The following is a 22950-nucleotide window of genomic DNA, read 5'->3' on the forward strand; positions in this document are numbered from 1 at the left end:
CAATTACATTTACAGTATAAATTACAAAGAAATTGTCCGGAAAGCCACAACATTAATTACATAATAAAGTATTAATTACAAAGAAATTGTCCGGAAAGCCACAACATTAATTACATAATAAAGAAATCAAAATTAGTGACATTTTTGTAACATTTTTCAACAAAAAGTATTTAGAACTGACGAATGAGTTTGGGTTTATTCAGTCATAAATTATGTAAATTGGGAGCCCAACAGAGGTCTTTATGAGTGCGTTACCTTCTTAGTGGGCCTCACCATCTGGGCCAACCCACTTGTAATGTGAAAGATAAATGTTGAATGGTGCGTTACAACGAACATTGACACTCACTATGAATGCATAAGAAGACTCATTCGGTCTTTAGCAAATTCTATTCAATTTTTTTAGAAAGAATTCTCACAATCAAGTCTGTTTTTTTTTTCTTCAGAATAAGTTTCATAATAATTGAAATGTGATATCACTCTTAATAAGAAAAATTTTCCTTAGTCTTTAAATTGCATTTTAAAATTGTTTGAGTTGTCTATTTGGTTTTTCTTATATAGGGTCTCATTTTAATAATCACTTATAGCAAATTTCATATAGCAAAGTTAGCGAGTGTTGTGCTTACCAAAAGAGTTTGCTGAGCACAACTTCAAAAATCTATTGAATTGACTTTAAACGACGAATCCAAACTATTAAAATCAATCTATTTCATTAGTGATGCATGTACATCCAAAGTTTTAAACTTTTCAAATTCATTTAGTACAAAGTCAAGTAATAAAAAAATTAATGAAAATGAAAGCATAAAATTACTTATAAAAACATTTTTTTTAAATCTTGACTTTGTACAAAATGAATTCAAAATCAGTTTCTTTTTCTTTTATTTACCTGAAATGCATGGTTGTGTATTTTTTTTAATTATATTTTTCCTACTTTACCATTTACCTCGGAGTCTTCCATATACTATTTTAAAGCTTGAGTTTAAGAATTAGTCGTGTTTACCAGACTTCACTTTATGTATATATTTTTGTGTCAGAGCTTATGTTTATTTTGGAGTTTTATCAAATGTTGTCATTGGAGATAAAAAAAAAAAAAAGTAACGTGCGTGGCTATTTTTAATTTGGAATGAGGTGTTCTGTTCGTTTTTCATGTGTTAATAAAATTACGTTTCTTAATTATCTATAGCAGAGTTGTTGTACATAGTTCTTGTCTTGTTCTATTGTTACGAATACTTCCATTGAAATTTAATGAATAAAGTAGAATTTGAAACGGAAATTATTTAATTACTTAGCATTGTTATTGCATGTAAAATATATGTATTGTATTATTATTTAATTACCATGAATTTTTGCTGGACTGCGTTATAAGGTACCAATTGCGCCTATTTAAAAGCAAACACATATAACTAGAATAAAATTTGTTGGGTACAAGCAAACACATAATATTGTTGGAAGAATAATACATGCCTATTACGAACTATTACAAGCAAACATATTAAATGGTAGAATTAATACACGCCTGTTAGGGCCTCTTACAAGCAAACATGAATAAAAAGAGAAAAAAAGAAAAGGAGAGAAAGACAGATTGAAAAACAAGAAAAAGATATTAATATATATAACATCAAATAGGAGAATACTTGTACTAATCCCTAACGAGCTGCACCTGCATTTCTTGCTCTTTTGATTACTGGGATAACAATTGCTATTGCAAATCCGGTACCAAAACCCAATCCAATGAAAAGGCACAAGAGAACAATTTCAGTCATTTTCTTGGCAGGCTTTGTAGAAGGAGAGGTTGAATTGTTTCCAGGGATTTGAACATTGCACAGCTTAGATAACGGCACACCACATAATCCTGGGTTTCCTTCAAACGATGAATTCTGGAATGTCGAAAACTGGTTAGATTGCGGGATTCTCCCGACCAGATGGTTAAATGATAGATTTAAGATGGATAGAGAAGTCAGGGAGATTAGTTCCTGTGGAATCTCTCCAGAGAGTTGGTTCCAAGAAAGGTCTAGTGACTCGATTTGCGTCAAGCGTCCAAGTAGATTCGGAATAGATCCAGTAAAAAAATTATGTGACAGGTTTAGTGCTTTTATTTCTTTGAGCTCTCCAATCGTCTCAGGAATATCACCAGTGAATCTATTTGATGATAAATCAATCAAAACAATTAAATTAGGTAAGTTATGCTCTAGTGTGATTTGTCCCCCTTTATCCGTGATAGTAACAGAGATCCCATGATAAGATAGAACATTAAAGCCTTCATCAAGAGTTTCATCCGAGGATAAATTCTGTATGGACTTCAAATTGTTGAACAAGAGTGGTGGCAAACTTCCATTGAAGTTGTTTGAAGCTAGATCAATTATTCTTAACAATGGGAAAGAAGAATTCATTTTTCCAAAATTTGGAGGAAATTCTAGTGTACCATAGAATCTATTGGACCTTAGAACAATGACTTGGAGATTTTGAAGCTTCCCTAGTGAAAACGGGAAAGTGCCACCTATGCGGTTGTTCCCTATGTCAAGGAGTGCCAAATCTTTACAGTTTGTTAAAGATCTAGGCAGATAGCCTTCAAGATTGTTGTTGTTCAAATCCAATATGACAAGCGCACAAGACCTGTTTATGTGATGAGATAGTATTCCCGAAAATTTGTTTCCTCTTAAACTCAGGAATTGCGTGTCTGGGTTTCCTATGATGCATGCTGGAATTGATCCATTCAAGTTGTTGTACGATAGATCCAGCACGTGAAGACTTGCAAGTTCACAAATTGAAGATGGGATTTCTCCGGTTAGCATATTTCTGGATAAACCGAGAACTAAAGTTTGCTCCAAATGAAGTTTATAGTTGGATGGGATTTCTGATAATTCATTGTTTGAATAGTCCAAAATCATGGCAACCAAAGTGGGACCGCCCCTTTTAGCTTGTTAAAACTAAAATCAATTTTGTTAAACCTCACGCAATCAAAAAAATAATCGGAAGAACATGGAGGAACATCTTCTACACTAGTAAACATGTTGTGCGACATGTTAAGCATTGCATCGACATCCTTCTTATACCTCTTCCATATCCACCTTGGTATAGCTCCGTGCAACTGGTTTTTTGAGAGATCAACATTGTACAATTGACCTGTATTTCTCAGTAATCGAGGTATTTGACTGAGGTTGCACGATGCTAAATAAAAATCTGTGATTTGTGCAAATGCTAATGGCAGCTGCTCATCTGATACTTCTTCCACAGATAGTTGATTATCTGATAGATACAAATAGGTGAGGTTGCTGAGGTGCCCAAGTAAGTTAATGTCAAATGTTCCATTAAAATTGTTTGAGCTCAGGTCAAGAGTGCATAGACTAGAGAGCCAAACTATTGAATTTGGAATTGGTCCACTAAATTGGTTCTTACTTAGATAAAGTTCTTGCAGATTTGAGAACTTAAATATTTGCGAGGGAATTGGTCCATCCAGTTGATTTTCAGAAAGGTCAAGCAAAATCAATGGAGAAAATTGAAAAGAAGACTCTTGTAGTCTGAATTGACCTGAGAGCTTGTTCTTAGAAAGGTCAAGCCAAATCAATGGAGAAAATGAAAACAGACTTTGCGGGATTGAACCAGAGAGTGAGTTATAGGAAAGGTCCAAACATGCTAATTTACTAAGTTTTTTGATGGAAGAGGGTATTTGACCAGAAAAGTTGCATTGTGAAAGAATGAGCTCAGATAAATTTCTGAGGTTGCCAATTGAATCTGGTATGCTACCAAAAAAGTTGGTTGTGTCGAGATTCAAACTCTCCAAAGAACTCATGATTGGAAAATTAGGTAAAGTCCCAAATAGCCCATTTTCTGATAGATCAAGCGTGGTCAATGTTGGAATGAGAAGAATATCATGTGGAAACAACCCTTCAAGATCACAACCATTCAATAGGAGTTCTTTTAATGGAAATTTAGCATAGTAGTCAGGAATCTGGCATTACAAACTGTTGTAACTGAGACGAATGACAGTTAAGGAACCAAGTTTGGAAAAAGAAGATTCAATGGGGCCTAACAGGTTACAATTGACCATACTGAGAACTTGCAAGTTGGGGACCGACTCAGACAGAGCTTTGCACCACTCAGTTCCATTCTCAGAGATATCAACATGATCAAGATAAAGCTCCCTTAAATTGCTAAATTGGCTAACAAATATACTCAGATTTGGTTCATACAACCTCAAACCACCAGATAGTTCATTGTTTCATGAAGATATATCATCGTCGCACGAAAGGTCAAGTGAGATCAAGTTTGTGAGGTTGGCTATGGCAATTGGGATTTGACCAAAGAATTCTGTGTTCGACAAGTTGAGATGGGTAAGCATAGTTAGCTTCTCAAACCCATTAGTTGGAATCTGGTTATGTGAAAAGTCGTTGCATGCAAGGTTGAGGTGTTGGAGCGAGGTTAGATTAAAGATTACGGCATTGAGGTTGCCTTTAATGTTACGGTTGCTGATGTCAAGAGCAGTGACATGGCCGGTTGCTTCGTTGCAAGACACTCCCTCCCAGTCACGACAACAGTCTGTTCCGGGTTGCCAAGAGGTAAGATAAGGGTAGAAGAAGCCTCTTTTGAGTTGGAGAAGGGAAGAGCTTTGGTCAGGAAGGCATGAGACAGGGGTTGTCGCACTAGCAGAGGGAAGTAAAAGAGATGAGAGGATGATGAGTAGAGTGTAGAAATACAAATGTAGAGAGTTTGGCCAAGAATTAGCGAAATCCATTTGTATCTTGTAGAAACAGCAGGAGAGTAGTGAATGGTGGATTAATTATGAAATTAATTTGTATATATAGAAACCCAGATGTAAACAGTACATGTAATTTGTTCATACACGTTGACTGACAAAGTCATTTAGAGCATCAGCTTGACTACTTTTCAGTTGACTTGGGTCAATCCATCCTTTTTTTCTTTTTGACGAGCCTTAATGGTCACTCCAAAGAAAATGCAACCAAGTATTTAACATAGAAGGAAAAATCGAAATGAGAATCGGGATCGGTCACTTGATCGTGAAATCGGAATCGGATAAATCGATCAGAATCTATTGAATCGTATCAGAAACTCGGATCTTTTTGGCAGAATCTTATGTTGTACGAAAAAATTGTAAAAAAGTTTCTAAAATAATAATATGTTAAAAATATTATATTGAAACAAAATATTTCACACAAAAAAAATATTTATATAATAAAATACAATTTCTGGGTTAGTCCAACTCATATAGAATTTAAATATCATGGGTTCTATTCCCGCCAGGGCACAAGTTTTAGAAGAATTTTTGTACAGTTTGTATTTTCTGCCGAAATGACTGGAATAGGTCCTTTCCAGCCGAAACTTGTAACATCCCGAAAAATTGAGTTAATATTATCTTAGCGTATAATATTTTTTTTTTTGTAATATTGAATATATTTTATACGTCTATGTAAAAAGATTTTTGATTATTGACTAATATAACAGTTAATGTAAAAAAAATTAAATATCTAATAAGTATGATAAATAAAATAATTATTATTTTGTATGTTTGATTAGTAATGTAAAATGAACAAGATGATATACGGATTATATATTTATGCTTTAATTTAATTATTGTCACATATAAATAACATTCCAATGCATGTATGGTAACCGCCAAAGTATTTACGGTAACCGGATTATGTGAATTTATATCTCTCTTAAATTTTGGAAAATAAAAGAAAAATAAAGGACGCGTCCCCTGATGTAACTCACTGTTTCATTAAATAATAACTTTCGTCAGTTTTATTTGAAACCATCCCCCATTTGTTTTACTTCCTACCGCCTCTCTGTTTTGTTATAATATATGCGCCTCTCAATTTCAATTAGTCCGTATCAATTCTCTGCCGCACCCAAATAAGTCATATCTCTCCTCTCTTTCTTGCACATCCTATTAACAAGAATCTCATTGTATGTCCGATTTGAATTCTGACTACGTTGCAGTGATTATGACTGTCGTTGCAAACCGATTTGAAATTCCAAAGATCTCGCTATCAGGTAACCAGACTTCTCTATAATCTGTGTTTTCGTTTTGTATGGTTGATTTGGGTATTGGTATTGCATATTGGATTATGATGGAATATTTAACGGGATAGCGGGTCTGAGGTTGGAATTTGATTTGTCCGATACACGGGGGCTGCTAGTCGTGGTCGGGACCGATATGCGGGGATTGCTAGTCGCAGTCGGGTTCGATGGTTGAAAATGATGTGACTTGTCTTATGGATAACCTAGACCTACGTGCTATCGCCGATGAAATATGCGTGCATAATTTGATGTGAATTTGTGTGGATTAATCCAGCCTATTTGATTGATTGTTAAATTAAGCCAATTATAGAGAAGCGCGTTGTTAAATAACCGGTTACTGAGCTTTGTAGCTGACTTCGTTTTGCTATTTTGTTTTCATTTCTGTTGGCGACGTAGGTTGACGGGCCAAGGAAAGATGTGAAGATGCTTATATAATCACGCTCCGGATGGCAAAAATCTGGGGTGTGACAAAACTTGACTGAAATAGGTCCGTTCTGGCCGAAACTTGACTTGAATAGGCCCGTTTCAGCTGAAATGTGACTGGAATAGAGGCGTTTCAGCTGAAATCATATGAGAAAATTGCTTACCGTGTAACTCGGTCAGAAAGTGGATCGGAACAATCTGAATCCGGTCCGAAACGGCTGCTTTTACCTTCTATGGCATTTAACATTAAAAAACATAAATTTTCCAAAAAAATTCCTTCATATGACGTCATCATTTATTGGAAATTATACATAGTGCGCCATATTTTGTATGTTGTTTTTCTTATAATATTCGTGATATTTTGTATGTTGCCATATCATGGATTAGTCCATAATGCAGATTAATATTTTTGATTTCAAAATTTTAACGGTCCATCCGAACCATTCAACATAATCTCCATCATATGAATACGTACTTGCAGTCCCAATTTTATATTTTTAAAATACTTATACTTTTTTTTAACATAGGTAGAAATTCACTTTATCTGAAAATGATAAAGTGATTTTCTACCTATCTTAAAATAAATAAATAAATTATAAAAAATATAAAATTCGAGCTGCAATTATATATTCATCAAAAAATCATGTTGAACGGTTCGGATCTACCATTATGATTTTGAAAATAAAAATATTAATCGGCATTACATATCAATCCGTGGTATGCATTGTTTGGTTAGGCCATTCAATTTCTTAGGTTAACTTGGGTCAACCAGCCTTTATTTCTGAAAAGCTTGGTATTTTCTTTTTGACCAGCCTTAATGCATGGTCACTCCAAAGAAAATACTTAACGACAATCATCACTAACAAACAAGGTCTTTAGCAAATTTGTATTCAATTTTTTTAGAAAGAATTCTCACAATCAAGGTCTGTTGTTTTCTTCAGAATAATTAAGTTTCATAATAATTGTAATGTGATCGATGGAACTCTTAATATGAAAATGTTTCCTTAGTCTTTAATTGCATTTTATAATTGTTTGAGTTGTCTATTAGCTAGGTTCCATTTTAATTGCATTTTATGATGAAGACCTAGCTAGCTTAAAATGTGAACATTGTGTGGACTATTTGACTTGATTTAATTTACCTATTACTTTTGTCTCTCTCAATAAAGGCTCTTTATTATTTTGGCACAAATTGGACCACGAAGAGATTAGAATATGTCCACATATATAACTAAAGACGAATAAAGTCATTATGCTTTAATTATGTTCCCAAATTCAAATGATGCTTTATGACTTATGCGTACAATTAGCACACTAAACTTGCTCCAGAGATTGCTACACATCTTGCACCATATCCAAATTTTTATATTTATAATATTGGCCGATTATAAATTTATACTAATAAAATTGCATATCTTGACATTTCTTTCTAATAAAATCCGTTTTGAGTATTTTTTTGAATTAATGTTTATACTCATATTCACTGGGAATTTCTATAATATTAGTTCTTAAGTTTTTTCTTTTCATGAATATGTTGGGATAGTTTTCGATAAATACGAAGGCATCGCACAAATAACAAGATTCCTCGTGCCTATATATATATGCCTAAAGCTAAAGCTTGATTTATGTAGTGACATAATCTACTGGGATTGGAACCTAAAATTTAAAAGGACATAAAAAGCCAATTGCAAAATCTATAAGATATTCGGACTTAAATTAATTTCTAATAGAAACATGTTTGGACCATTAATCCAATAAGGTTGGTAAGGCATCAAAAAATGTCTAATTAATTTTGACACACCTTTCCCCAAATTAATAACTTCTTCCTATAAATCACAACTCAGTCGAATATCTACTGTCGTATGGTACTCCCTTTGCAACATATGTCAATTTCATAGCGCGTGTAGTACAATTGCAAGTCACTCCAATTTTGCCAATGATCTTCATTGAAAGTTGATATAATCTCCAATTTAAAAGTTAATAAATAATCTTCATTTTTCATTTCTCATTTTAGAGAAAATATTAAGATCTCTCTTAAAAAAAAAAAAAAAACACTAAACTACAGTAGCTGACTGCCCCGTCCCTGGGCGGTTTGGTCAAAAAATATAAATAAATAAATAAGTTGACCGCCCCAACGCGAGGCGGTTTGGTAGAAAAACCTGACCACCCCATGTTTGGCGGTCAAGGCAGATTTGAAAAAAAATAAAAAAATTTGAGGGCATATTTGTTAATTTCATTATTTTTTAGGTCATTAATAAAAAATGGGTATTTCCTGTCTGGTCTGATTTCACGATTTCTCGAGTCAAGTCTGGTTTTCCAGCCTGACAATTTCATATTTAGAAAGTAGGAAGAGAGAAGAAATGATAATACCCTCTAACTGAAACGAGTTTTAAATCAAAGGTTCATCTAAAAGGAATCATGATGCTTACGTTTCACTTTGGTTTCTTTAAAGGTTTTCTTTGTTTCCTCAGTCTTTATATAATTTTCTTTACCAGTAATAACTTCAACTTTAACCAAGTCAAAAATTGTGTAGTACATGTTTTCCGAGGAACACCCTGCAGTATTTGCAAATAACATATCCTTATATTTCAAGATGGCCACCAAAAAATGCATGTCTGTTCTTTATTATAATAAAGTCCGTGTTGAGTTACAAGTGAAGGAAGAAATAAATACAAATGTTAGTTTGCAAATGATTGTAATAACAAAATAACCGTAAATACACTTGCACGCATGCACAAGCTGCAGTGAAACTGTGAAAGGAGGTCTCTGTGAGAACTTTCTAGAGTTTCTACAACAAAACACGTTGAAGTAAATAATAAGCTATTGGAATATGGGTTTGATCAATCATTCTTCCCTCTGACCACCAACCATTTCATACAAAAATTGTGCTTATAATCATTTCTTCAAATTAATATAACACTTTATAGAATAAATATCTATTGAAACCCCCACCCACCCAAACAAAACAGAAATATTTTTTTTTTGTTATTGGTGCAATTAAATTACTTTGGAACACAAAATATGTATTTTTTTTTCCTCCTATAATATGTTCCTATTGCAAGCCACGGTCACGATACTTTTAAGAATTTGAAAGCATTCGGCCAGTTTTATTTTTGTTTTGGGTTATAAATTGTAATATGTCTACCTTGACTTGGAAACGCTTAGCAATGTATAAAGTTAAAGTTGGTCGACAAAGAAAAGTGACAAGATAGAGAGTAATGGTAAAGTGTAAAGACAAGCACAACTTTATTCGTCTTTTGCTTTTTGAACGGGAACTCAATGTGCATGCGTTCATAGTAATTAGGTTTAATGTCTTATATACGTACTATACCAAAAAATATTTTTATTTCTTTTAAATATTTTAATTTGGATATATATATATAAATATAGAGAGAGAGAGATTGTCTATGGTGAGTTGCGAGGATAACTTTCTAAAATTTGCTTTCCTAGCACATTTCAATATGGATATCATGTTGAGCGGTTTGAATCATCTCTTTGAAATTTAAAACATAAAAATTATGGATGTGAAGTAAAACAAGAAACTTCCTTCGCAACTCACAATAGCCCAACTTATATATATATAGAGAGAGAGAGAGTAGAATTAGGGTGTTCTTATGTTCACCAAGTCTCTTGGTGAACTCAAGTCTAAAGTCTGTCAAATCAGCTTCAAATGACGAATTCGAACAGTTAAAACCCGCGTACCTTATGAGTGATGCGTCTACATGCATGTGAAAATTTTAAATATTTGAATTAATTTAGTACAAAGTCAAGCAGTCAAAAAACGTTAAAAAAATGGATGCATTAAAATTAATTTATTAACCTTCTAATTTTGACCGATTGATTTTATACTAAATTAATTCAAATGTTTAAAAATTTCACATGTAGACGCATCACTCGTAAGGTAGGCGGATTTCAACAATTCTGATTTATCATTTAAAGCCAATTTGACAAGTTTTACACTTTAATTCACCAAAGGGCTTGATGAACTTAAGAACTCCCTAGTTCTACTCTCTCTCTCTATATATATATATAGTATATTTTAGAAAGTTATCCACTTTGTTTGAAAGCTCATTCAAAGTTTGTGCAAAAGCAATTTGCTGCATTCACATGTTTTTTGAACCATCTAATTCTACAAGACCATAATAAGAAGTAATATTAGGCCCGAGACTATATATGCTTAAATATGTACTGCCCAATTGACACATTGTGGCCTATTATAACATCAATTAACATGCAGTGGCCTGATTTGGCCCAATAGGCCTATACATCACCATCCCTTTATTTCTTTTGTATTTTTTTGCTTGTATATTATTTTTTGGTAATTTTCATGTATGAACTTAATTAGACCTTCATAGTTTGCTTGCCCAAGAGCATTGATTCTAGAATCAAAGGTCAAAGTTAAAATATTCTTTTATCTGATGTAGATAGTTCAGATTTGTATTAGATAACACATATAATCAATGTCGCTTTTAATAGATCTAAAATAAAATTTGACCTACAATTTGGCCCAAAATTAACCAACTAGGCCTGCTCCAAGTTTCTAGCCCAGTACAAAATTATCAAATGTGATCGATCAAAACAAGGCCAGCTATCCAAATCAAAATGATAGACACCATGAAGATTAGATCAAATTTTAATTCTGTTGTAGGTTGAATACTATTATCTCATAACATAATATGCATTTCTAGATTTGATGTATATTATCTCATAACATAATCAATGGTATCATATCTCATATGATATATCAATCAGGAATCTTGTAGGTGTAACCAGCTTGATCCATATTGTGTTGGTAATGGAATATCATTCCATAAATCATAATTAATACTCATGACTACCCGATCAATACATATGATATATACCATACAGTATCATTTATCAAATACAGACAGTACCAGAAATATACTACTTGTGCTATGTCCAATATCACATAAAAAATTGGATTGACAAAACCAAAATAACTAAATTAACATTTTGTTGCTCCAATAATTGTGTCACCTCATAACACATAATGTTTTAAGTGGGCAACATATTGGAATAGTACGTCATCAAAATATTGTTTGTGAATAGAGAGAGAAATCAATGGTCACATCTTGACCGCCTCTGTCAAATTTTTTATTCAAAAAAAAAAAATCAATTGTCAGTGGGGGAGAAAAAATAGATTGGAGGGCGATGTCCACAATATATGAAACGGTCAAAAGCAATTTTTTTTGTGCCTTAGAAAGAAAACTTAAGTTCATTTAAAACCACTAAACCTTTGACGAATATTGGACTAGCCAGTTTAAGCATTAGTGGAAAATCTATTGAATATTGCTAAATTTCTATAAGTGGAGTTAAGTTGATTGATGATTTGTTGTTAGGTCCCCTGAGAAAATTAAGGACCTCCACTAGTGGTGCTACTTTTACTTGATTTTTCGGTCCTGATCCAGTACCGAATCATATTTTTTAGCCGAATAAAACAAAGAGAAGAGCCTCAAAATTTGAATTAAAATTTCCGATTAAGTATCATATTTCTAATTTTTTATTTTGTACTATTTAATCATACTTTTTTTAGACATTGTTCATATAAATGTATAAATAAGTCTCAGATCTAGTGTTTTTTGTTGTATTTTCATTTTTTTTTTTAGTTAGAATATTGTTTATGTAACAATTTGTGAAATGTAATTCATAGTTTTTTGTATAAATATATGTTGTTTATATCGATAAATGTGGTGCTTTTGGTATGTGGTTAGATTAAATTCATAGTTTTTTGTATATTGGTAAATTTAGTGTAAGAATTAGTCATGTTTACTGGACTTCACTTTATGTATATATTCTTGTTTTGAACTCATGTTCATTTTGGAGATTGATGAATTGTCGTCATTGAAGATTAAGAAAGTAATGTGGGTGGCTATTTTTAATTTGGAATGATTACTTCTGCTCATTTCGAAAAAGTATAAATGTTATAATAAAAAAAACCTACAGGCAAATTTCGAAAACTTGGAAATAATTTCTGGTCTTAAATAAGGTCAGTTTATTCTTGCATAAAAAACAGTGATTTTCAAACCATCTTAATAAATAGTAAAAAAATTTCAAAAAATATAAAATTTGGTCTCCAAGCACATTTTAATATAGATTAAACATCTAACAGTTTGAATTGGCTATTTGGACTTCAAAACTAGAAATATGAGCGGAAATTAAAACAACTCATTTAATTCGCGAAGTAGCGTAGCCTTACTCTCTCTCTCTCTCTCTCTATATATATATATATAAAGAGAGAGAGAGAGAGGAGGGATCAAGTTACAACAATCATTTTCTACATTTCAAAGTCCAAATCGTCGATCCAAACTGTTAAATGTGATCTCCACAATAAAATGTGCTTCCAGATTAAATTTTACATTTTTTGAAATTTTTTTACTATTTATTAAGATGGCTAAAAAATTCAATGGTATGAATTTGACTAGTTTTTGTACCCATCTTAATAAATAGTAAAAAATTCAAAAAAATGTAAAATTTGGTCGGCAAGCACATTTTATTGTGGAGATCACATCTAACGGTTTGGATCGACAATTTGGACTTTGGAAATGTAGAAAATAGTTGTTGTAACTTGATCCCTCCTAATATCTATATATCTATTTATATATATCTATATGTGTGTGTATATATGTATACATATACATATATATGGAGAGTGACTAATGTGCATTCGTATGCATATAGCCCGATATGCATACGGTCCAAATTTAAAATTTCAAAATCCAAAACGTTGATTCGAACCGTTCATCTTGTTCTCCATATTAATATGTGCTTGGAGACCAAATTTTATATTTTTCTAATTTTTTTTATTATTTATTAAGTCACTTTGAAAATTGTTGATCCAACGGTGGCTTAACAAAACAATAAAATCAGCAGCCGCTGTTGGATCAACAATTTTCAAAGAGGCTTAATAAATAGTAAAACAATTCAGAAAAATGTAAAATTTGGTCTCCAAGCACATATTAATATAAAGAACAAGATGAATGGTTCATATCGACATTTTAGATTTTGAAATTTCAAATTTGGATCGTATCCATATCGGGCCATATGCATACGAATGTACATTAGTCACTCTCCATATATATGTATGTATATATGTGTGTGTGTGTGTGTGTGTGTAAATACATATACATGTATACATATATCTACATATATATGTATACACATACATGTATACATATATCTACATATATATGTATACATATACACATATGTGCGTATGTATATATATGTGTGTATGTATATATATTTGTGTGTGTGTATATGTGTGTATATACATACATGAGATTTGTAAGTTGTGGGACACTTGCTACAAATTAAGACAAACAACTGTTATAACTGTAATATATTCACAATACTATTGTACGTACTTTGATCCTTTTATCGGAAACTCAAGAAATAATTGGATCGACAAAACTAAAATAACTGAATTAACATTTTGTTGCTCCAATAATTGTGTCACCATCATAACACATATTGTTTTAAGTGTGCAACATATTGGAATAGTCATCAAAATATGGTTTGTGAATAGAGAGAGATATCAATGGTCACATTTTGACCGCCTCTGTCAAATTTTTTATTCAAAAAAAAAAAATCAATTGTCAGTGGGGGAGAAAAAGTAGATTTGAGGGTGATATCCACTGTATATCTAACTGTCAAAAGCATTTTTTTTTTTTTTTGTGTGCCTTACAAAGAAAACTTAAGTTCATTTAAAATCACTAAACCTTTGACGAATATTGGACTAGCCAGTTTAAGCATTAGTGGAAAATCTATTGAATATTGCTAAATTTCTATAAGTGGAGTTAAGTTGACTTATGACTCGTTGTCAGGTCACCTCAGATAAAAAATTAAGGACCTCCACTAGTGGTGCTACGTTTACTTGATTATTCGGTCTACCAAACTATAGTTTTTAGCTGAATAAAATAAAGAGAAGAGCCTCAAATCTAGTGTATGAATATAAGTATCTTATTTCTATTTTTTTATTTTGTACTATTTAATCATAATTTTTTTTAGACATTGTTCATGTAAATGTATGAATATAAGTCTCAAATCTAGTGTTTTTTTTGTTGTATTTTCATTTCTTTTTAGTTAGAATGTTGTTTATGTTGATAAATGTGGTGCTTTTGGTATGTGCTTATGTTAAATTCAAAGTTGTTGGTATATTGGTAAATGTAGTGTAAGAATTAGTCATGTTTACTGGACTTCACATTATGTATATATTATTGTTTAGAATTCATGTTCATATATTTTGGAGATTGATCAATTGTAGTTATTGAAGATTAAGAAAGTAATGTGGGTGGCTATATTTAATTTGGAATGATTAGTTCTGCTCATTATCCGTGGTCAAATTATGTATTTTATTATTCTTTACCATGAATTTTTTTTTGGACCGCGTTATAAGTTACCAATTGTGCCTATTACAAGCAAACACACATAACTTGAATAATTTGTTGGGTACAAGCAAACACATAAAATTGTAAAAATAATACACATAACTTGAATAATTGTGCCTGTTACGGACTCTTACAAGTCAACACACATAACTAGAATAAAAAGAGAAGAAAAAAGAAGAAATGAGTAAAATTGAAAACAGAGAAAAATATATTCATATATTAAACATCAAATAGAAGAAACGCTGTTCTAATTATATAGTCAAACCCTTCAAAGAGCAAGCACTCTAGTTGCTGGTGTGTGGACTAATTCCTAACGAGTTGCATGCTCATTTCTTGCTCTTTTGATTTTCGGGCCAATAATTACTATGGCAAATCCCGTACCAAATCCGGTACCAAAACCCAATCCAATGAAAAGGCACAGGAGAACAATTTCAGTCATTTTCTTGGCAGGCTTTGTAAAAGGAGAGGTTGAATTGTTACCAGGGATTTGAACATTGCACAGCTTAGATAATGGCACACCACATAATCCTGGGTTCCCTTCAAACGATGAATTCGAGAATGTCAGAAACTGGTTAGATTGCGGGATTCTCCCGATCAGATGGTTAAATGAGAGATTTAAGACGGATAGAGAAGTCAGGGAGATTAGTTCCTGTGGAATCTCTCCCGAGAGTTGGTTACAAGAAAGGTCCAGTGACTCGATTTCCGTCAAGCATCCAAGTAGATTCGGAATGGATCCAGTAAAAGAATTATGTGACAGGTTTAGTGCTTTTATTCCTTTGAGCTCTCCAATAATCTCAGGAATATCACCAGTGAATCTATTTGATGATAAATCAATCAAAGTCATTAAAACAGGCAAGTTATGCTCTAGTGTCATTTGTGCCCCTTTATCCATGATAATAACAGATATCCCATTAATTTCAAAAATACTCAGTCCAAAAAGAATTGCATCCGAGGATGAATTCTGCATGGACTTGAAATTTTTGAACCAGAGTGGTGGCAAACTTCCATTGAAGTTGTTTGAAGCTAGATCAATTATTCTTAACAATGGGAAAGAAGAATTCATTTTTCCAAAATTTGGAGGAAATTCTAGTGTCCCGTAGAATCTATTGGACCTTAGAACAATGACTTGGAGATTTGGGAGCTTCCCTAGTGCAAACGGGAAAGTGCCACCTATGTGGTTGTTCCCTATGTCAAGGAGTGCCAAATTTTTACACCTTTTTAAAGATCTAGGCAGATAGCCTTCAAGATTGTTGTTGTTCAAATCCAATATGACGAGTTCACAAGACCTGCTTATGTGATGAGATAGTATTCCTGAAAGTTTGTTTCCTCTTAAACTCAGGACCTGCATATATGGACTGCCTATGATGCATGAAGGAATTGATCCACTGAAGTTGTTGTACGATAGATCCAATATGTTAAGACTTGCTTCACAAATTGAAGATGGGATTTCTCCAGTTAGCATATTACTGGATAAATTGAGATATCCAGTTTGCTCCAAATAGAGTGTATAGTTGAGTGGGATTTCTGAGAATTCATTGTTGGAATAGGCCAAAGAGTCAGCACTCACAAGTGGGACCGCCCCTTTTAGCTTATTAAAACTAAAATCAATGATGCCAAAGGAAAAACCAGGAGGAACATCTTCTACACTAGTAAACATGTTGTGCGAAAGGTCAAGCCATGCACCAGAAGCGAACCTCTCCCATATCAACCTTGGTATAGCTCCGTGCAACTGATTTTTTGAGAGATCAACATAAACATATTGACTTGCATTTCTCAGTAATCGAGCTATTTGACTGAGGTTGCACGGTAGTAAGTTAATGTCAAATGTTCCATTCAAATTGTTTGAGCTCAGGTCAAGATTAATTAGACTTGGGAGACAAACTATTGAATTTGGAATTGGTCCACTAAACTGGTTCCAACTTAGATCAAGTGTTTGCAGATTTGGAAGAGAAAACAAACTTGGGGGGATTGAGCCAGAGAATGAGTTATTGGAAAGGTCCAATCTTGGTAATTTACCAAGTTTCTCGATGGAAGAGGGTATTTGACCTGAAAAGTTGCAATTTGAAAGACCGAGTTCAGATAAATTTCTGATGTTGCCAATGGAATCTGGTATGCTACCAGAAAAGTTGGTTTCATGCAGAACCAAGCTCTCCAAAGAACTCACAATTGGAAAATTAGGTAATGTCCCAAATAGCTCTCCATTATATGATAGATCAAGCTTGGTCAATGTTGGAATGTGAAAAATCTCACGTGGAAACAGCCCTTCAAGGTCACAACCATCCAATAGGAGTTCTTTTAATGGAAATTCAGCAAAGTAGTCAGGAATCTGGGTTTTCAAACTGTTGCCACTGAGGCGAAGCACAGTTAGCGAACTGAGTTGGGAAAAAGAAGATTCAATGGGTCCTGACAGATTACAATAAGCCATACTGAGAACTTGTAAGTGGGGGACCGACTCAGGCAGAGCTCTGCACCACTCTGTTCCATTCTCAGAGATATCGACACCATCGAGATAGAGCTCCCTTAAATTGCTAAGTTGGCTAACCAATATCTGCAGATTTGGCTCGTGCAGTTTCAAACCATAATTTGAAAGGTCAAGTGAGATCATGTTTGTGAGGTTGGCTATGCCAATTGGGATTTTACCGAAGAAATCTGTGTAGGACAAGTTGAGATAGGTAAGCATAGTTAACGTCTCAAACCCATGAACTGGAATCTGGTTTTCTGAAAAGTCGTTGTATGCAAGGTTGAGGTGTTGGAGAGAGGTTAGATTAAAGATTGCTGCACTGAGATTACCTTCAATGTAACGATTACTAATGTCAAGAGCAGTGACATGGCCGGTTGCTTCGTTGCAAGACACTCCCTCCCAGCCATGGCAACAGTCAGTTCCGGGTTGCCAAGAGGTAAGGTCAGAGTGGAAGAAGCCTCTTTTGAGTTGGAGAAGGGAAGAGCTCTGGTCAGGAAGGCATGAGACAGGGGTTGTCGCACAAGCAGAAGGAAGTAAAAGAGATGAGAGGATGATGAGTAGAGTGTAGAGACACAAGTGTAAAGAGTTTGGCCAAGAATTAGCAAAATCCATTTGTTTGATCTGGTAAAAACAGCAGGAGAGTAGTGAATGGTCGATTATGAAATTAACTTGTATATATAAAAACCCAGCTGTAAACAGTACATGTAATTTGTTCAAGCACGTTGACTGAGAAAGTTATTTAGAGCAGTCAGCTTGACTACTACTTGACTACTCTTCGGTTGACTTGGGTCAACCCAGCCTTCTTTTTAAAAGCTTGGTATTTCTTTTTGACCAGCCTTAATGGTCACTCCAAAGAAAATGCTTTACGACAATCATCACTACCAAACAAGTATTTAACATTAAGAAACATAATTTTTCCAAATAATTTCCTTCATATGACATTATCATTTATTGGAAATTATGCATAGCGCGGCATTTTTTGTACGTTGTGTTCTTATAATATTCGTGATATTTTCCTTAACTAGAATTTTGCCATATATTTATAGGTGAGTGAGTTTATGGTACTAGGGCTGCGCAAAAAGTTCATAGTTCGTGATTTGATTTGAGCTCGATTCGAAAAAAGTTTCCAACTTATTTGATTCGAAATTAGTTCGTTCTGAAACAAATGAAACTAATTCGGTTCGAATCTTATTCAAATCAAACTGAATATAATTCGTTCAAAATTGATTCACGAACTATTTAGGTTCAAATCACAAATAATGTTACTAATGGATTCAACCATCAATTTTTAATAATGCGGTAACAAAACTCATATCAGAGCTCAAAATTATTAATATAATTGTAACTTATAATAGGAAAATATTTCAGCGGCATAACAAATTAACATTTGAATAAGTTCCATTTGACTTGCTCCATGCCGTGATTTAATCATCCAATAGTGTAAAAAGTAAGGGAATCTTGAGCTGGCCCATAATTCATCAGTGTGAATTCATAAAAGGTAAAATAAAACCATGTGAATTTTGTTCCACAGGAAGACAACTAATGCATAAACAATTGTTATGACTCGGACTACCAAAAAAAATTTGTAGTTCATAATTCGATTGACTTCGATTCAAAAAATTTGTAGTTCGTAATTAATTTGATTCGAAATTAGTTTGTTCTAAAACAAATCAAACCAATTCGGTTCGAATCTTATTCAAACTCAAACTCAAACTGAGGTAAGTTTGATTTGATTTGATTCGTTTGCAACCCTATATAGTACTATGCATATCACATATTGGTCTAGAATACAGATCAATATTTTTTATTTCAAAATTCTAACGGTCAATTTGAACCATTCAACATGATCTCCATCATATGAATATGTACTTGAAGACCAAATTTTATATTTCTAGAATCTCTTTACTATTTTCCGTAATACATACCAAATTTTATATTTTCTGAAAATTCGAGATCCAAAAACAGTGATTTTCTAGGTATCTTAAAATAAATAAAAACATTCTAAAAATTATAAAATTTGGTATGCAAGTACATATTCATATGAAAATCATGTTTAATGGTTTGAATCGATCATTAAGATTTTAAAAATAAAAATATTGATCTATATTACGGATCAATCAGTGATATGCATGATATGCATTATATCTCAACATGACAAGCTATAATATCAATTACATTTGCATTATAAATTACAAAGAAATTGTTCGAAAAAATATAACACTAAATAATAATAAATCGAAATTAGTGACACTTTTGTAACGTTTTCCAACAAAAGTATTGGGAGTGGGTTTATTCAGTCATAAATTATGTAAATTGGGAGCCCAACAGAGGTCTTTATGAGTGCGTTACCTTCTTAGCTTTGGTCGGCTTTATTAGTGCGTTAATTACCATCTTAGTGGGCCTCACAGTCTGCCCAATCCACTTGTAATGTGAAAGATAAATGTATAAAGGTGCGTTACAACGAACATTGACACCCACTTGTAATATGAATGCATGCGAAGACTCGCTCGGTCTTTAGCAAATTTCTATTCAATTTTTTTAGAAAGAATTCTCACAATCAAGTCTGTTGTTTTCTTCGGAATAAGTTTCATAATAATTGTAATGTGATGTCACTCTTAATATGAAAATGTTTCCTCAGTCTTTAATTGAATTTAACAATTGTTTGAGTTGTCTATTAGGTTTTTCTTATGTAGGGTCTTATATTAATAATCACTTGTAGCAAACTTCATATAGCAATGTTAGCGTGTGTTGTCCGAGTCAGACGGAGCTCTGCACCACTCGGTTCCATTCTCCGAGATATGTACACCATGGAGATAAAGCTCCCTTAAATTGTGAACATTGTGTGGACTACTTGAGTCAACCACAGTGATGAAGACCTAGCTTAAAATATGAACATTGTCTGGACTATTTGACTTGAGTCAACCCCAGTGCAGTGATGAAGACCATGAAAGGTACACTTCAATTGACTTGGGTCAACCCTAGTGTAAGAAGACCATCAAAGGTACTCTTCAGTTATTTACTTGACAATATTATCTGAATGATAAATTAAGTTCCTTTCAATTGATGTGCATAAGCTTTTCCTACTATCTGTTCAGAAAGCTTGTTTCCTATCCAAATTAAGTTGACCTTTCTTTTAATGACAGGTCATATAGCGTCATTTCGGATTTTGCTGCTTGTGGTTTCTCATAGAGAGGGTTTGCATATATTCAAAATTATATTTGACATTCCATGATATTTCCTGCCGATTTTTTTATTAATACCCTAAAAATAAAGAAAATATCAAATATGCTCTCGACTTCTTTTTTTCAAATCTGCCCTAACCGCCCAAACGTCGGGCGGCCAAGTTTTTGTACCAAACCACCCCATGTTGGGCAGTCAACATTTTTTTTATTTTATTTTGAACAAACCACCCAGGGGTGGGGCGGTAAGCTACGGTAATTTTTTTTTTTAAAGATCTTATGTAACATTGTGAATTTTGGAAAGGGGCAACAGTAAAAATTTAAAATGTATTATAGGCTCAAATTTAAAAATTATGATGTTATGGAGGATTCTATATTTGATTGACTGATTGGTTAAGTATATCTAGCATCAGTTTTATTTTATTGAGTGAAATTGAAATAGGAATAATGAAATTTACAAAATTATAAACTAAATTAAATGGGATCCCCCAATCATGAAACTGGAACTTATAAACTTAATTAATATTGGTATTTAGATTTAATTTACCTATTACTTTTGTCTCTCTCAATAAAGGCTCTTTATTATTTGGGCACAAATTGGACCACGAAGAGATTAGAATATGTCCACAAATATAACTAAAGACGAATAAAGTCATGCGGCTTAATTTATGTTCCCAAATTCAAATGATGCTTTATGACTTATGCGTACACACTAAACTTGCTCCAGAGATTGCTACACATCTTGCACCATATCCAAAGTTCTATATTTATAATATAGGCCGATTATAAATTTATACTAATAAAATTGCTTGTCTCGACATTTCTTTCTAATAACATCCGTTTTGAGTATTTATTTACAATTAATGTTTATTATATATACTCATATTCACTGGGAATTAATTTCTGTAATATTAGTTCTTATCGTTGTATGTTTGTACAAGTTTTTTCTTTTCATGAATCTGTTGGGATAGTTTTCGATATATACAAAGGCATCGCAGAAATGACAAGATTCCTCGCGCCTATGCCTAAAGCTCGATTTATGTCATCACATAATCTACTGTGAATCTAAAATTTAAAAGGACATAAAAAGCCAATTGCAAAATCTATAAGATATTCGGACTTGAATTAATTTCTAATAGAAACATATTTGGACCATTAATCCAATAAGGTTGGTAAGGCATAAAAAAATATCTAATTTCATAGCGCGTATAGTACACAATTGCAAGTCACTCCAATTTCGCCAATAAATGATCTTCATTAAAAGTTGATATAATCTCCAATTTAAAAGTTAACAAATAATCTTCATTTTTCATTTCTCATTTTTATAGAAAATATTAAGATCTCGAAAAAAAAAATAACTATTGTAGCTGACCTGATAATTTCTCGAGTCAGGTCTGATTTTCCAGCCCGATAATTCATATATATATATATATATATGGTGCAGTAGACTACTGGAATATTCCATCATGTGTATGGGAAACACGGTTCAGCTCACGGTCACAAGGAAGGTCTGGGGAGTTTTCTTCTTCTCTGCGTGTTGGATGTTGTGGAAAGAGAGGAACAATAAAATTTTTGAAGGAAAGAACATGGAGCCAAGAGCCTGGAATGAGTCCGTTATGTGCTTACAAAACTGCTGACTATATTTGCTGTTTAGCTTGTTTTATTTTTGTTTTAATTTAGATGTACACACTGATAGCCTCTATCATTTAAAAAAAAAAAATTTAATTTATTAACCTTCTAATTTTGACCGCTTGGCTTTATACTAAATTGATTCTAATATTTAAAATTTTCACATGTAGACGCATCACTTGTAAGGTAGACGGATTTCAACGGTTCGGATTCGTCATTTGAAGTTAGTTCACCAAGAGACTTGGTGAACTTAAGAACACCCTAGTTCTACTCTCTCTCTCTCTCTCTCTCTATATATAGTATATTTTAGAAAGTTATCCACTTTGTTTGAAAGCTTATTCAAAGTTTGTGCAAAAGCATTCCATCAGCTTTACAACAATTGGATATTGTCAAATATAAAAGATATCGTTTTATGTCAAGACAAAAGAAAAGCAAGTTGTACAAACTGGCTCGTTTTATTGCGGGGTCACCACTATATAAATTAAATATTAAAATTGTCTGGAACTCTGGATATCTCTAGCTAGATTGTACATGCTGACTTAATACCTTTTATTCAATCTTTTCCCTTGTTTCAGATCTTTAAATAGGAGGTACTCACTTAATGATGTTGCATCTAATTATTTATCTTGTAGTAATTTGCTGCATTCACATTTTTTTTGAACAATTTGAAATATATTTGGGCCGACTAGATAATTCTATAACACCATAATAAGAAGTAATATTAGGCCCGAGACTATGTACTGCCCAATTGACACATTGTGGCCTATTATTACATCAATTAACATACAGTGGCCTGATTTGGCGCAATAGGCCTATT

The 22950-nt window shown here is 33.0% G+C and overlaps 2 protein-coding genes across 2 annotated transcripts; both read right to left on the reverse strand.

Annotated features, from left to right (window-relative positions):
* Positions 1-1496: 1496 nt before the first annotated feature.
* Positions 1497-4729, reverse strand: LOC144564005 (receptor-like protein 49). The gene is made up of 4 exons (XM_078313489.1): positions 4227-4729; positions 4043-4139; positions 3006-3946; positions 1497-2907 (listed from the first exon to the last, which is right to left on the reverse strand). The coding sequence occupies exons 1-4, from the start codon at positions 4727-4729 to the stop codon at positions 1644-1646; spliced, it is 2805 nt and encodes a 934-aa protein (XP_078169615.1). The 3' UTR covers positions 1497-1643.
* Positions 4730-14987: 10258 nt separating this feature from the next.
* On the reverse strand, positions 14988-18014 carry LOC144562591 (receptor-like protein 39). The gene has a single exon (XM_078311785.1). It carries the CDS (start codon positions 17935-17937, stop codon positions 15175-15177), a length of 2763 nt encoding a protein of 920 aa, XP_078167911.1. The 5' UTR covers positions 17938-18014; the 3' UTR covers positions 14988-15174.
* Positions 18015-22950: the final 4936 nt, after the last annotated feature.

Source organism: Carex rostrata, chromosome 1 (genome assembly GCF_964058835.1).
Source record: "Carex rostrata chromosome 1, lpCarRost1.2, whole genome shotgun sequence".
NCBI classification, from domain to species: domain Eukaryota; kingdom Viridiplantae; phylum Streptophyta; class Magnoliopsida; order Poales; family Cyperaceae; genus Carex; species Carex rostrata.

Coding starts and splice junctions, on each gene's coding strand:
- LOC144564005 (XM_078313489.1), bottom strand. CDS start 4,729: ATGGATTTCGCTAATTCTTGGCCAAACTCTCTACATTTGTATTTCTAC. Junction 4,140..4,226: donor CTTTCGTGCGACGATGATAT/ATCTTCATGAAA, acceptor TAGCAATTTAAG/GGAGCTTTATCTTGATCATG. Junction 2,908..3,005: donor CTTAACATGTCGCACAACAT/GTTTACTAGTGT, acceptor ACAAGCTAAAAG/GGGCGGTCCCACTTTGGTTG.
- LOC144562591 (XM_078311785.1), bottom strand. CDS start 17,937: ATGGATTTTGCTAATTCTTGGCCAAACTCTTTACACTTGTGTCTCTAC.